General features: G+C 43.4%; 1 protein-coding gene across 1 annotated transcript in view; it reads right to left on the reverse strand.

Moving 5' to 3' along the window:
* Nucleotides 1-15717, reverse strand: part of LOC129102102 (ras-specific guanine nucleotide-releasing factor RalGPS1-like) — an 85744-nt gene that overhangs the window by 56618 nt on the left and 13409 nt on the right. The window contains exons 4-8 of the mRNA XM_054612069.1: nt 15446-15496; nt 13874-13957; nt 12670-12759; nt 11258-11350; nt 8985-9111 (exon numbers count right to left, since the gene is read on the reverse strand). Coding sequence (XP_054468044.1) covers nt 8985-9111; nt 11258-11350; nt 12670-12759; nt 13874-13957; nt 15446-15496 — 445 coding nt within the window. The remainder of the gene's footprint in view (nt 1-8984; nt 9112-11257; nt 11351-12669; nt 12760-13873; nt 13958-15445; nt 15497-15717) is intronic.

Genomic DNA, 15717 nt, shown 5'->3' on the forward strand with positions numbered 1-15717 from the left:
CTTATGTGTAGGCCTATCCCTTTAAATAGGTACGCACCTGGGTTGTAGAGAGAGGTGAACGCACAAGACGGGGGAGTTTGAATGAGGAAGTGGCGGCAAGCTAAGTTAGAATATCAATACGATTTAGACAGCAAATGCCAGTTGTTATAGCGATCTTTTGTTTATATGTATGTTTATTTAATACATTCCACCAACTGCTTTCTCTGGACCGATCCACAAAGTGAGACATGTGTAAGATATATAGGAGTACCAGAATTCGGAAGGATTTACTCAGCTCGGGATCTGGTGAGCAATGTGTGAAAGCGGTGATTTTGTTCCTGGTTTCCTCCCTTTTTCTTTTTTTTACTGCGCAATGGATTGCTGTTTTTGATTTGGAGACGGACTGTTTACTTCTTTGGATTACGATCAGAGACTGTTAAACTGGATACATGGTAAAGACAATCACGGAAACAGGCCGACTGTTACTTTTTTACGATCAGAGATTTGGTAAAGACAATCACGGAAACAGGCCCACTGCGGCATTGCGAGACTCTGGTTCACTTTGGACTTGATCACGGATCATTATTGTTTTGTTCATTTGTTGTATAAATAACCACACACGCATGACATCGAACACAGACAATATATGTATTATATGATTGCGGTGTTTGTGTTTCTGTTGTGTCTCTTTAGCCTATTGGCGTTTAACATTGATTTCCCGATAAAAAGAATAACAACAGAATGTGACGAGTTTCTGTTTTAATTAACGGAATTTGTTATAACTTTACACTTGCAACCAGTAACATGTGCTCTAGAGTGATATATTAGCTCTCAAGTTGCTGCAGCCAGTAATATTAATAACCATGAGCTGTTCTTTTGATGAATAAGGTTCTGAGAAGCTGGTCAGATGCATGGATCCACTAAATTTGGTGGCATATAAATTATTGTATGAAGTATATCCATCCATCCATCCATCTCCTTCCGCTTATCCGGGGCCGGGTCGCGGGGGCAGCAAGGTAAGGAGGGTCCTCCAGACGTCCTTCTCCCCAGCAACACTTTCCAGCTCCTCCTGGGGAACCCCGAGGCGTTCCCAGGCCAGACGAGATATATAATCTCTCTAGCGTGTTCTGGGTCTACCCCGGGGCCTCTTACCAGTTGGACGTGCCTGGAAAACCTCTAAAGGGAGGCGTCCAGGAGGCATCCTGATCAGATGCCCGAGCCACCTCAGCTGGCCCCTTTCGACGCGAAGGAGCAGCGGCTCTACTCCGAGCTCCCTCCGGATGTCTGAGCTCCTCACCCTATCTCTAAGGCTGAGCCCAGCCACCCTACGAAGGAAGCTCATTTCGGCCGCTTGTATTCGCGATCTCATTCTTTCGGTCACTACCCAAAGCTCATGACCATAGGTGAGGGTTGGAACGTAGATGGACTGGTAAATCGAGAGCTTTGCCTTTCGGCTCAGCTCCTTCTTCACCAAAACGGTCCGGTACAACGCCCGCATCACTGCTGACGCTGCACCGAACCGCCTGTCCATCTCCCGCTCCATTTTACCCTCACTCGTGAATAAGATCCCGAGATACTTGAACTCCCTCGCTTGGGGCAGTGACTCACTCCCAACCCAGAGGGTGCAATCCACCGTTTTCCGGAAGAGAACCATGGCCTCAGACTTGGAGGTACTGACTCTCATCCCGACCGCTTCACACTCTGCTGTGAACCGCCCCAGTGCGTGCTGAAGGTCACGTTCTGAAGAAGCCAACAGAACCACATCATCTGCAAAAAGCAGGGATGTGATTCTGAGGTCCCCAAACCGGAAACTCTCCTCCCCCGGCTGCGCCTTGAAATCCTGTCCATGAAAATCACAAACAGGATTGGTGACAATGGGCAGCCCTGGCGGAGGCCAACACGCACTGGGAACAAGCTCGACTTTGTGCCGAGTATCCGGACACAGCTCTCACTTTGGTCATACAAGGACCGAATGGCTCGTAGTAACGAACCAGGTACCCCATATTCCCGCAGTACCCCCACAGGACTCCCCGAGGGACACGGTCGAAGGCCTTCTCCAAGTCCACAAAACACATGTAGACTGGATGAGCAAACTCCCATGCACCCTCCAACAGACCTGCAAGGGTAAAGAGTTGGTCCGCTGTTCCACGTCCAGGACGGAATCCGCATTGCTCCTCCTGAATCTGAGGTTCGACAATCGGACGGAGCCTCCTTTCCAGCACCCTGGAGTAAACTTTCCCGGGGAGGCTGAGCAGTGTGATACCCCTATAATTGGAGCACACTCTCCGGTCCCCCTTTTGAAAATGGGAACCACCACCCCGGTCTGCCACTCCACAGGCACTGTACCCGACTTCCACGCGACAGTGAAGAGACGTGTCAACCAAGACAGCCCAACAATGTCCAGAGCCTTTAGCATCTCCGGTCGAATCTCATCCACTCCTGGCGCTTTGCCGCTGAAGAGCTTTTTAACTACCTCAACGACCTCCGCCAGGCATATGGACGAGACTTCCCTGAGTCTTCAGACTCTGCCTCTTCCACAGAGGACGTGTTGGTCGGGTTCAGGAGTTCCTCAAAGTGTTCTTTCCACCGCTCGACAATATCCCCAGTCCGGGTCTGCAGTTCTCCCCCCCTGCTGAGAACAGCCTGAGAAAAGCCCTGTTTCCCCTTTCTGAGTCGTCTCACGGTTTGCCAGAACTTCCTTGAGGCCATTCGAAAGTCCTTCTCCATGGCCTCGCCGAACTCCTCCCACACCCGGGTTTTTGCCTCAGCAACCGCCGCAGCTGCAGCCCTTCTGGCCAACCGGTACCTGCCTGCTGATTCAGGAGACCCCTCGGCCAACCAAGCCCGAAAGGCCTCCTTCTTCAGCTTGACGGCCTCCTTCACCGCTGGTGTCCACCAGCGGGTTCTTGGATTGCCGCCACGACAGGCACCGATCGCCTTCCGACCACAACTCCTAGCAGCAGCTTCCACAATGGAGGATTTGAACATGGCCCACTCGGATTCCATGTCCCCAGCCTCCCCCGGGATGCACGAGAAATTGTTCCGGAGGTGGGAGTTGAAGACCTTGCGGACAGGATCCTCAGCCAGACGTTCCCAGTTCACCCTCACTACACGTTTGGGTTTACCGGGTCTGTCCGGCAGCCTCCCCGCCACCTGATCCAACTCACCACCAGGTGGTGATCAGTTGACAGCTCTGCTCCTCTCTTCACCCGAGTGTCCAAGACATACGGCCGCAGGTCTGATGACACAACTACAAAGTCGATCATAGACCTTTGGCCTAGGGTGTTCTGGTACCAAGTACACTTATGAACCTCCCTATGCTCAAACATGGTGTTTGTTATGGACAGTCCATGACTAGCACAGAAGTCCAACAACAAAGCACCACTCGGGTTCAGATCGGGCAGGCCGTTCCTCCCAATCACACCCCTCCAGGTTTCTCCATCGTTACCCACGTGAGCGTTGAAGTCTCCCAGAAGAACTATGGAGTCCCCAGTCGGCGCCCTTTCCAGAACACCACCCAAGGACTCCAAGAAGGCCGCGTACTCCGAACTGCCGTTTGGTGCATAGGCACAAACAACAGTCAGAGACTTTCCTCCTGCGATTCCCAGTCGCAGAGAGGCGACCCTCTCGTTCTCCGGGGAGAACTCCAGAACAGCGGCGCTCAGCCGGGGGCTTGTGAGTATCCCCACACCCGCCCGGCGCCTCTCACCCTGGGCAACTCCGGAAAAGGAAAAAGTCCAGCCCCTCTCCAGGAGTTTGGTTCCAGAACCGGTGCTATGCGTGGAGGTGAGCCCAACTATATCTAGCTGGTAGCGTTCCACCTCCCGCACCAGCTCCGGTTCCTTCCCCGCCAGAGAGGTAACATTCCACGTCCCTAGAGCTAGTCTGTGATGCCGGGGGTCAGCACGCCCAGGTTTCCGCCCCAGCCTGCCGCCCAGCTCACATTGCACCCGACCCCAATGCCTATCCCTGCGGGTGGTGGGCCCACAGGGTGGCGGCACGATGTAGCTTTTTCGGGCTGGGCCCGGCCGGGCCCCATGTGCCAAGGCCCGGCCACCAGACGCTCGCCGGCGAGCTCCCCTACCAGGTCTGGCTCCAGGAGGGTGCCCCGGTTTCCCTATTCCGGGCGAGGTGCCACAACCTTGTATCGTCCGATTCATTGAGGTTTGGTGAATCGCTCTTAGTCTGACCCCTCCCCCGAGACCACTTTGCCTTGGGAGACCCTACCAGGAGCTATTGCCCCCGACAACACAGCTCTCAGGATCACTATGGCACACAAACCCCTCCACCACGATAAGGTGGCGATTCATTGTATGAAGTAAGTGTGAATTAACATAATTTAATTGTCACTATTTAGTGTATATTCAGTCATACTGTCTTTATTATTTGTTAATGGTGAGCAACATGTTTTCATGATGCATCCTGCATTTATTCATCACTGGGCATTAGTTAAGAATATGATTTGATTATCAATAACACTACCTGACACCAGTGTACTCCATTCCAAATACTAGTGAAGTGCACTCAGTAGAGCGTGCATCCGTCTTCCCTCCCTAACAAAGCAGAGCTGAATCCCACTCAAATATCAAGATTGCGGAGAAGATTTCAAAGAAGGGGATTTATTACCATTTTCTAATAACCTTTGAATTTGTTCTACCAGAGTGTACGCCATTAGGCAAAAGTTTCTACACTAGATGTCTATCTGATAATGCTGTAGCTAAATTTAAAGAAGCGATTTCTTCAGGGTTTTATTCAGTACCATTGCTCAATATAACAGAGGACTCCTACGCTAGCTTTAGTCCGTCTCAGATTGACCATCTTGTTGATAGTGCTGCATGCTCACTGCGAATGACACTAGACTCTATAGCTCCTCTAAAAAAGAAGCTAATAAAAGAAAGGAGGTTTGCTCCATGGTATAATCCTCAAACCCGCGATTTAAAGCAAATATCGCGAAAACTTGAAAGGATATGGCGTTCCCCCAATGTGGATGAAGCGCGGTTAGTCTGGCGAGACAGTCTTAAAATATATAAGAAGGCACTCCGTAATGCTAGAGCAGCCTATTATTCAGCATTAATAGAGAAAAATAAGAACAACCCTAGGGTTCTCTTCAGCACTGTAGCCAGGCTGACAGAGTCACAGCTCTGTTGAGCCGTGTATTCCTATAAACCTCAGTAGTAGTGACTTCATGAACTTCTTTAATGATAAGATTCTAATTATTAGAGAAAAAATTTATAATCTACTGCCCTCAACCAGTACCGATCGATCCACAGCTGTAGAACCTGAAATATATTTAGATGGCTTTTCTCCCATCGACCTTCAACAATTGACTTTAACTATTTCTAAGTCTAAACCTTCCACCTGTCTCTTAGACCCGATTCCGACTAGGCTGCTTAAGGAAGTTTTACCTTTAATTAGCAACTCCTTATTAGAAATTATCAATCTGTCTTTACTGACGGGCCATGTACCACAGGCCTTCAAACTAGCTGTAATTAAACCTCTTCTTAAGAAACCTACTCTAGATCCAGAGGTGTTGGCTAACTATAGACCTATATCTAACCTTCCGTTCCTCTCTAAGATCCTTGAGAAAGCAGTAGCAAATCAGCTCTGTGACTTTATGCATAACAATAGTTTATTTGAGGATTTTCAGTCAGGATTTAGAGTGAATCATAGCACAGAGACGGCACTGGTGAAAATTACCAATGACCTTCTAATAGCTTCAGACAAAGGACTTGTCTCTGTACTTGTATTGCTAGACCTTAGTGCTGCATTTGATACCATTGATCACCAAATCCTATTACAGAGATTGGAGCATCTAATAGGCATTAAAGGAACCGCACTTAGCTGGTTTAAGTCGTATTTCATCAGACCGATCTCAGTTTGTATATGTAAACAATGAAAGCTCGATGAAAACCAGGGTTAGTCACGGAGTTCCACAGGGGTCTGTTCTTGGACCTATTTTATTTACTTTATATATGCTTCCCTTGGGGAATATTATCAGAAAACACTCAGTAAACTTTCATTGTTATGCAGATGATACCCAGTTGTATCTATCAATTAAGCCAGACGAAACTAACCAGTTCTCTAGACTTCAAGCATGTCTTACGGACATAAAAACCTGGATGACCTGTAACTTTTTAATGTTAAACTCTGAAAAAACAGAAGTTATCCTACTAGGTCCAGATCACCTTCGAATTCAATTATCTAACGATATAGTTTCTCTAGATGGCATTGCTCTAGCATCCAGCACTACCGTTAAGAACCTTGGAGTTATCTTTGACCAGGATCTGTCTTTTAACTCTTATATAAAACAGATCTCAAGGACAGCCTTTTTTCATTTACGTAACATTGCGAAAATCAGGCAAATCCTGTCTCAAAGTGATGCAGAAAAACTAGTTCATGCATTTGTTACCTCTAGACTAGATTACTGTAACTCCTTATTATCAGGCTGCTCTAATAGGTCTCTTAGATCTTTACAGTTGATCCAGAATGCTGCAGCACGTGTTCTAACAAAAACTAAGAAAAGAGATCATATTACTCCAGTATTAGCTTCTCTGCACTGGCTCCCTGTTAAATCAAGAATAGAATTTAAAATTCTTTTACTTACCTACAAAGCTCTAACTGGTCAGACACCGTCTTATCTTAAGGAACTTATAGTTCCATATTACCCAACTAGAGAGCTGCGCTCAATCAATGCAGGGTTACTTGTGGTTCCTAGAGTATATAAAAGTAGGATGGGAGCCAGAGCCTTCAGTTATCAGGCTCCTCTTCTGTGGAACCAGGTTCCAGTTTCAGTCCGGGGGCAGACACACTCACCACTTTCAAGAGCAGGCTTAAGACCTTCCTTTTTGATAGCGCTTATAGTTAGGGCTGGTTCAGGTTCGCCTTGGTCCAGCCCCTAGATATGCTGCTATATGCCTAGACAGCCGGGGGACTACCTAGGATACGCTGAGCTCCTCTCTCCTCTTCTCTCCCTCCTTCTTTATGTATTAATCTCCTATTTATGCACATTACTGATTTTGCTTCTTCCCCGGAGTTCTTGTGCTTTCTCGCCTCGCAGGTTCCCAGGAATCGGGGTTATATTTGGACTGTCATCGTGCCACCTACTGAGGCCCTGCTGACACCCACTACTACTACCACTATCATTATTAGTCACATTACTATTATTATTGCCTGTACTATTACGCTTATTGACTTGCTTCTACCCTGGAGTCTTTGTGCTTTCTCGCTTCGCAGGCTTCTATAAATCGTGGCTGTACCTGGACCGTGGATGTGCATCCTGCTACGGCCCTGCTGACACCGACTGCTACCACCATTATTATTATTACTAGTCACATTACTATTACTATTACCTGTACCATTAAGCATTTTAGCTTTACTTCCACCCTGAAGCCCTTTTCCTTTCTCGTTCTGCAGGTTTCCATGAATCGTTGTGGTACCTGGACCGTAGTCGTGCCTCCTGCTGTGAGCCGACTGACACCCACTGCTACTTCGATTATTATTATTAGTCACATTACTATCCCTATTTTCATGGCTATAATTCTACTGTAATAATTGCTGCTGTTATTATAAGTAGTCTTATTATATGAATCATTTATGTCATATACATTGAATGTGTTGTATCTAAGAACTGTTATGCTGCTCATTCTGTACACATGACATCTATTGCATTCTGTCCATCCTGGGAGAAGGATCCCTCCTCTGTCGTTCTCCCATAGGTTTCTTGCTTTTTTCTCCCCGTTAAAGGGGTTTTTTAGGGGAGTTTTTCCTGTGCCGATGTGAGGGAAGGACAGAGGATGTCGCATGTGCACAGATTGTAAAGCCCTCTGAGGCAAATTTGTAATTTGTGATTCTGGGCTATACAAAATAAACTGAATTGAATTATTCGTATTGTGCCAAAAAACAATCACTTCCTACAAGCCATGTCATGTCTGACTATGGTTGTCAAAGGTCAAGACCAGGGCTGGGATGATAACGGCATAACCATCACAGCAAATGTCACTTTTCTCTGCTGGTGAAAGTTACTGGAGTGGATATGGTGTTTGAAAATGTAATAAACAAATGCAAAACGGCGGAGATAAGCTACAAATTAAACATATCACCACAGAAATACACAATTCCTTTACCTCAAGGGTGCAATTCAAGGAGTCAGTAGGGTTGCGAAACTCAGGCCTCACTCAGGAGTGGGGCTTGTTTTTAAAATAAGCAAGTTGATTTGCATTTTGCACATGACGAGCGCCATGAAAAATATCATTAAAATATCACTTTAATGAGGCGTTTATCATTACACACATCTCCTTACAGCTATTGTGAAGTTCAAGCTGTATGCAATGTTCATGTTATGTTCATTGTAATGTAATTTAATGATTATCAATCCTATCCAAATAATACAATAAAGCAGTCAAGTTGGAAACCCATAGGTTTATCCACATTTTTACTCATTGCATTTAGTGTTGCTTGAAATATGCATTGAAAAAATTCCCAGAATTCCCAGGATAGTGTGCTTCTGCTCTGCAGACAGAAAATGCCTAATTTTCTGGAATTATATGAATCCCTTGTGGTCAGTGAGTTATGTGTTATCATACATGTGATATTAACACCTGCTTCATGGTCAACAGACTCACTACATTTGGACAACAGGTTCAAGTGTTCAACAACACCTGGACTCATATCATGGACCGTGCAGCTAAACGAGTATACTGAAGTTCTACACCACTTTAGAGTAAAATCTCAAGAATTTTTCAGTGATGCTGCTCCGTAGAAGGAGCACTGGAACGTGTTGTAGAAACATAAGATCATATTCTACCTGTATTTGGGCATGGTTTGGTTTTGTGCGGACCGAAATTCCATCTCAAGTAGAAAAACAATCTATGTATGCAGGGCTTAAAACTACCAACTGGAATTTAGACTTGTTGTGTTAGATGTTGAGGTGGTTGGAAACATCTGCCTTTATAGGATTTAAAGCAGGGTGTGATGAAATAATATTGCATCACAGATGGAGGACTTACCGAGGTAAGGGATACAGGGCACCATCTTCAGGGAGCGGATGTATTCTCTCATGCGGGTGTAGTTCTCCTCCTTGGACGTGAGATAGTTGAGCTTCTCAAACATGGCCTTGTCTTTCCGACTGATCAGCTACAACAGAGAAGAACGATCACACACACACACACACATTTGATTGGTCCTACTCAATCTGAGCAGCAAACACACAAACATCACATCATGAAATCTTAACCCAAACAAATTAAAGCACATCTGTGTACCAGACCCCTAAGTTCAGCGTATGTAGTTCGTAGTTCTTTCCCTTCCTGCTGTAGACTGCAGCAGCCAGCTAATTAGGCAGCGTTCATGTACAGTGAGTTAGAAGACCTCTGCAGTGCATCATCCTGATCGATTCAAACTTACTTGGCAAATTCTGTTTTTTCTTTCTTGCCAATATGTGATCCAATACTTTAGCTCAGGCGTGAGGGGTATTGGTTTCCATTAACTGTACAAAAGTAAACTGAGAAGGGGGGCTTGGCGGGTGAATCAGACCTATGTCGAGAAATAAAAAGTTGTTTATGTTCCAACTCACACAGTCCCCGCCCTCTACTGGAATGCTCCCTCCAATCACAATTACGCCTTCACCCGCTAAAAAATGCGCATAAGTGTAGGAGGCCAATCGGGACGTGCACACATTAAATAACATGCCTAAAGGCCAAAAGATTTATAAGTGAATGCCTTATTTCAAAGATCATTTACTTTCACTGTACTGTATAATCAGGAATGGTGTGTGTATTTTTGACAGGTTGTTGTTGTTTTTCTGGTTGTTTAATAGATTGACCGAGAATGAACCAGCAATTTATACGGTTAATCTGCAATAGGAGTTATTATTAAAGCGCTCTCGCTCTTTGCTGACGCAGTAAAAGTCTCTCTGTACTGCTTTCAAAAATCAAATCAACAGAAGACAGCCTTCCTGTAGTCTTTCTCCACATGTCTTGCCGCTGATTTGTCCACTTTTTATGGCCTTCTATCCAGCACTGTCCAATCCTGATTCATGTTCAACAATTAAAACCAGGACTAAACACTTTGCACTTTAATGGACTGGAGGGGGAATGGTTTATAAGTGCTCACAGCTCACAAACAGCTGTCTGTGATGTGGAAATAATAGTTCAAACACCCTGTTAGGAGAAAAACAGCTACCGTCCAGCCAAACTTGAGTGAAACATAAAATCACTTTGAGCAGACTGCCAAGCCTCCACATGTCCTCTCTATTCTCCACAAGGAACTGAGATCTGATCTGCCTAAAACTTCCTGCCCAGTTTTCTGATCAGTAAAGCAGAGTGTTATGATAAACCCAACTCATGTCCTCCCTCCAACGTTCAAAATTCTTGGCCTGAAGAACCACTGCACATAATGCAAGAAAATCTGACCCAAAGGCCACTCTTTTTTTCAAGCACATAGACAATAAGAAGAACGCTAGCGCACCCCACAACCCCACTTCCTCACTCCCGCTCATAAACTAGTTCTGCAGTAGGCGAGTAGCTGGCAGCTCCGTAGTCAACTAGCAGCAAATAGAGATGGATAGACCCAGTGCTGCCACTAGCAACTAGCCTGCTGTTCAGCTCATTTTTTGTAACCAATGTAGCATGATAGCATGGTGGATGTAGCGGTTAAATACTAAAAAAAACACTATTTTTTCAGTCAGCGTATGAAGAGCACACAACACACATCGAGGCAACTGTTGAGTCTTAGGAGGAGCTAACTGTATGACCAATTTCTTATTTCTTATTGGTTTATTTTAGGGGAGTTCTCCTGTGCTGATGTGAGGATTCCGGGACAGAGGATGTTGCATGTGTACAGATTGTAAAGCCCTCTGAGGCAAATTTGTAATTTGTGATTTTTGGGCTATACAAAATAAAATAAACTGAATTGAATTTATTTGGTAGGCACAGTGCACATTAATAAAACATTTCTGTAAATGCGCCAGAGTTAGCCAAGAGGCTATTTTTCATCTGTAGTCCCTAGACACTTTCAAAGACACCCTAAAAACAGAATATAAGATAAAAAAATGTAATTACCAATAACAGAACCAAATGAGTTTTATTTACAGTTTCCTGACCGTGAGTTTTGCCTTTGTGAATGCAAACCGAACCAGTTGGAAAATTTAAACAATATATCATCCTTGCATAGGTTCGATTCAAGAACTGGACCCTTGGATGTGAACCTGCGTTAGCATCTCTTTTTTTCACGGTAGAAATTCCAAATGTAGTCATTATAATGATTTGCCATGATGTCTTACCGCCCAGGTTTTGCTGAGTCTGAAGATGGGAGCGCTCTGCAGAGCAGACACCACTGACACCAGAGAATGAAGGTTGTTCAACTCCAGGAGTTTCTGGGAACAAACACAGATATTTTATGAACAACACACAAAGCACAGCATTACCAAAGGTTTCACAAATACATGCATGGCCTGTTGATATACATATATATATATATATATATATATATATATATATACATATATATATATATATACACATATATATACATATACATATATATATATATATATATATATATACATATATATATATATATACATACATACATATATATATACATACATATATATACATATATATACATACATATATATATATATATATACATATATACATACATACATATACATATATACATACATACATACATACATACATATATATATATACATATATATACATACATATACATATATACATACATACATATATATACATACATACATATACATACATACATATACATATATATACATACATACATACATATATATATACATACATACATACATATATATACATATATATACATACATATATATATATTTTTTAATCTTTTTAAATTCTATTTGAGTTGTATACGTTTAAACAACCGAAAAAAGAAGATGCTGTATCTGCTGTCGCTGTTAGATGGTTAAAAGGTGATTTATTTAGTTTACAGTTCACAAACTTTCTTCTGGGACATTTCAAAACCTTGCATAAAATTGAATGGAGACACGGTTGTTCACAGCTGATGTGGCCCAATCAACCTAATCACCCAACTTCATTTTCTACGATTAGGTGTCCTGGGAACGGAAAGCATTGATATATACATTGTCGGTTTGTAAACGGTCAGCCAGGTGCAAAGCGTTTTTCAGTAGTTTTGCCTCGGTCGTCAATATCTAAGTTGCCAAGAACATTATGTCATGGCTCCACGTTTCCTTTCCATCCTACACTATGACCTTGGGGAAAAACTCCCTCTGCTATTTTTCCCTGCTCAGACCACAAGAGGAGAATTTGGTCATTTTGTTTCTGCAATCAGTGTCTGCTTTCCCCATCACTCCATATATAGTGTAATAAAGTACCTGGGCAGCTCGTTCATGTTGCAGCTTCAGACTGGAATTGATTTTTGTTTTCTAAATTGCTTTCACTTTTTCACAAAGCTACACTGAAACACTTAAACAGCTGTTGGCTTCCATTTCTACCAACTTATCCATGTCTGATGATGGATGTTCCCATTACACTGAAAAGCTCACAAAACATCACATTGAGCAATTCCTACTGTAACAATAATAGACAACATTTTTTCTCTCCTCTGGTTTTGAAGTTATTTGCAAAAATAACTTAATAATATATAATATATATTTTAATGAAATATGTTTCAACTCACCTTTGCTATTTTGACAAAATGGCTCAGTATTGCTGCTCGGATTTTCAGCGTGTGGGCAGTTAAGATTTCTCTAACCAGCCAAAAGCTCACCTGAAACAAAACACAAACACATTAAAACTAGAATTACAATCTCCCGGTTGTATCATTTCGCCAACCAGCAGAGTTTACATCCATGTCTGTCCAAAATGACATCATAACATTTGTGTGAAATCATCATAATTGGCATATAAATTCTTGAGATATGGCCCAAAAATGTGTTTTGTGAGGTCAAAGTGACCTACGACCACCAAATTCTGGAGTCCAAGTGGATGTTCGAGCCAAATTTGATGAAAATTGCTAAAGATGTTCCCGACATATCGCGTCAAATAAATGGGTTGGATGTTTGTGGGAAGTTTGTAGAAATTCCCTCCTGGGGTTCCTGAGATATTGCATTCACGAGAATGGACCGGACGGACAGTCTGACAATCTCAAGACATAATGCCTCCGGCCACCGCTGTTGCGAGCGGAGGAATAAGAAAAGCACGTCCGGGGTTTAACTGTAACTCCATCCATTCAGAGCTGCACTCAAATAATGCTGTGGAAGTCTTCAAAAGCGAAGCAGCAAGGTCTAAGGAGCAAAATATATTTTACTCCTTAGACCTTGGTCACGCTTGTTTCTATCAACGTTACCCCGGTGGACGGACATTATGCAACTGTGTCTGTTAATTGCCAGTAAAATACCATCTTCTACAAGGAAATACTATTTGCATATGTTTCATCTTTATAAACGCATCATTAAAGGGGTACTGTTTCAGTAACGTCAGTAACAGTTATGCTCCCTAACACCTGGTTAGGGAGCATAACTGCGTTTGTGAAAAAAGTAGCATAAAGCCTTTAGGGTCTCAAGAGGTAGCTGTGTGAAGTTTGACTAATATCCTCAAGTCATGTCACTTGTGGCTCCAGACACAAAACAAGATGGCGACGGCTAAAACGCCAAACTTGAGAATTCAAAATGGCGAGATGGGTGACGTCAAGATGACAACGTCCACTTCTTATATACAGTCTATGGATTATAACCAACAGTAATAGAATCCAACAATGAGCTTCTATAGGTTATGCTCAAATTAGGGAAGAAATTCACTGTAGGGTCGCCACCTTCTTCTATAAAGTAGGGAATAATGATATTGGCGAGATTAAGAGAGATTAAGCCATGAAAAAGATGTACCTGGTTGAACCTGCGTGTGAATGCGACCACATTGGGGGACAATCTGTGTTTCTCTTTCCCATTCCATCCACAGCTGGCCAGTTCCTGCCGATTAGAAAATCACATTAAGAAATACTGATTTAAGGAATCCATAACAATTACCAATACCATCCCATAGACTTACATTGGGAAAGAGGTGGCTGTAATATTCAAATAGCCCTTTATCATTCATTCATTATCATTAGGGTCTTAAAAAGTTGTAAACCTTTAACACACAAAGTACAGCTGAGGCTGATGGGAGTGTCAGCTTTGATATGAGGACACTAGATGAAGAGACACAAATGTCCTTATACAATTAAATGACAATCCATCAAATAGTTAAGACGTTTCACTCTAAACCACAAATGTCAACCTCAAGGAGGTGCCAAGTGAAAAGCCATTGGATCACCAACGTCAGTAGGAGTTATCCTCTGTGGGGTCAAGAATTTTTGTTCAAATTTCAGAAAATCACTGGGATATTTCCAATGAGAACCAAAGAGGTGGACTGGTCAGCGGACACTGCCTTCCACAGAGCCATGTCTCGAGCATGTCTAACTATGGAAAGCAAATCATTCGAATGGATGGGGACATGGTCTCAACGTCAGACCCATTGCTTGACCCTGGTCTATGAATCAAAAACTAGGGATAGACGATTTAATAGAACAGCAGGGATTGACAGCCATCCATCAACCACCAGAAATTCCATCTACGCCAATCTAAATTACAGTGATGAGAAAACTTGCACTGGACGGACTAAAGAGTATGCTCACCACTGACAGGCATGGCCATTCTTAGAAATAAAAAAAGACCATGTTGAATGAGAGAACTGGACTGTTCACCATGTGCTTGAGAAGTCTTGATCTTGAGTTCATTTCTAACTGTGGGTCCCTAATGTATCCGCCTGGTTCTCTTTCCTGCATGCAGTCTGTGTAGAGCATGTGGTGGGAAGGAAATCCCTCAGGGCAGAGCAGTGCCTGGAATTTCATTGACTAACAGAGGGTACGCAGGGTTTCCAGTGGAGAGTTCAACCGCTAAGGCCGGTCTGAGTTCAGCTGAGTGGCTACAGCTGTGAAGGCATTAGAAGTATTTGAAACCGAAGTAGGACTGTAATCCTTCTGTGCAGAGGGGTAGATCTCTGAAGGGGTTCCCTGCTAAAACACTCGGATTTTCCTACTAATGATCATACAAATGACTCAGAAATGGTTTGAGGTAGGTCAATCATCGATAAACAGATTCTGCATAAGGGACAGAGACAAGATTTTGATATGGGAAGCATTCTGGTTTTCATTTGTAGCCCTTGGCCTACATGCAATCTCAGAACCCATCGGCTAGGATACTTTTGCTATTTATTGGTCTAGAATTAGCTTGTGAACCGCTTACTTGTGAAACTACTTGATCCAGTCGTACACGTGGAATCTCAACTCTCAACCCCAGTGTCCATTTTAAGTTGCTAATCGGACTGTAAGCAATAAGCAATGAATATGTGGTGTTGGCAGTCAGCAGTGGAAATAATGCTCAGGAGACCAACCACTTGACAACTTGAGTCTCTCTTACCTCTGGATGTATCGCTTTGAAGACTGGTGCATCCATCAGGGTGATTTGGCTCTGACATAACAAGAAAGAAATCCTCATTATCTTTCACTATGCAGGAGATGAATAAATTGTAGAATGCATGGGAGATGTGAGAATGCTCGGCTGGGAATAACTGCTGATAATCAATTATGAAGGGAAGATAAATGAATATGGTGGACTATGTCCGAGGAGGCAGAATTAAAGTAGTGTGACTAGCTTGGTTGAATGCTGAAGCATTTACGTTATTCTTCCAG

The sequence above is a fragment of the Anoplopoma fimbria genome, chromosome 14 (genome assembly GCF_027596085.1).
Source record: "Anoplopoma fimbria isolate UVic2021 breed Golden Eagle Sablefish chromosome 14, Afim_UVic_2022, whole genome shotgun sequence".
NCBI classification, from domain to species: Eukaryota; Metazoa; Chordata; class Actinopteri; order Perciformes; family Anoplopomatidae; genus Anoplopoma; species Anoplopoma fimbria.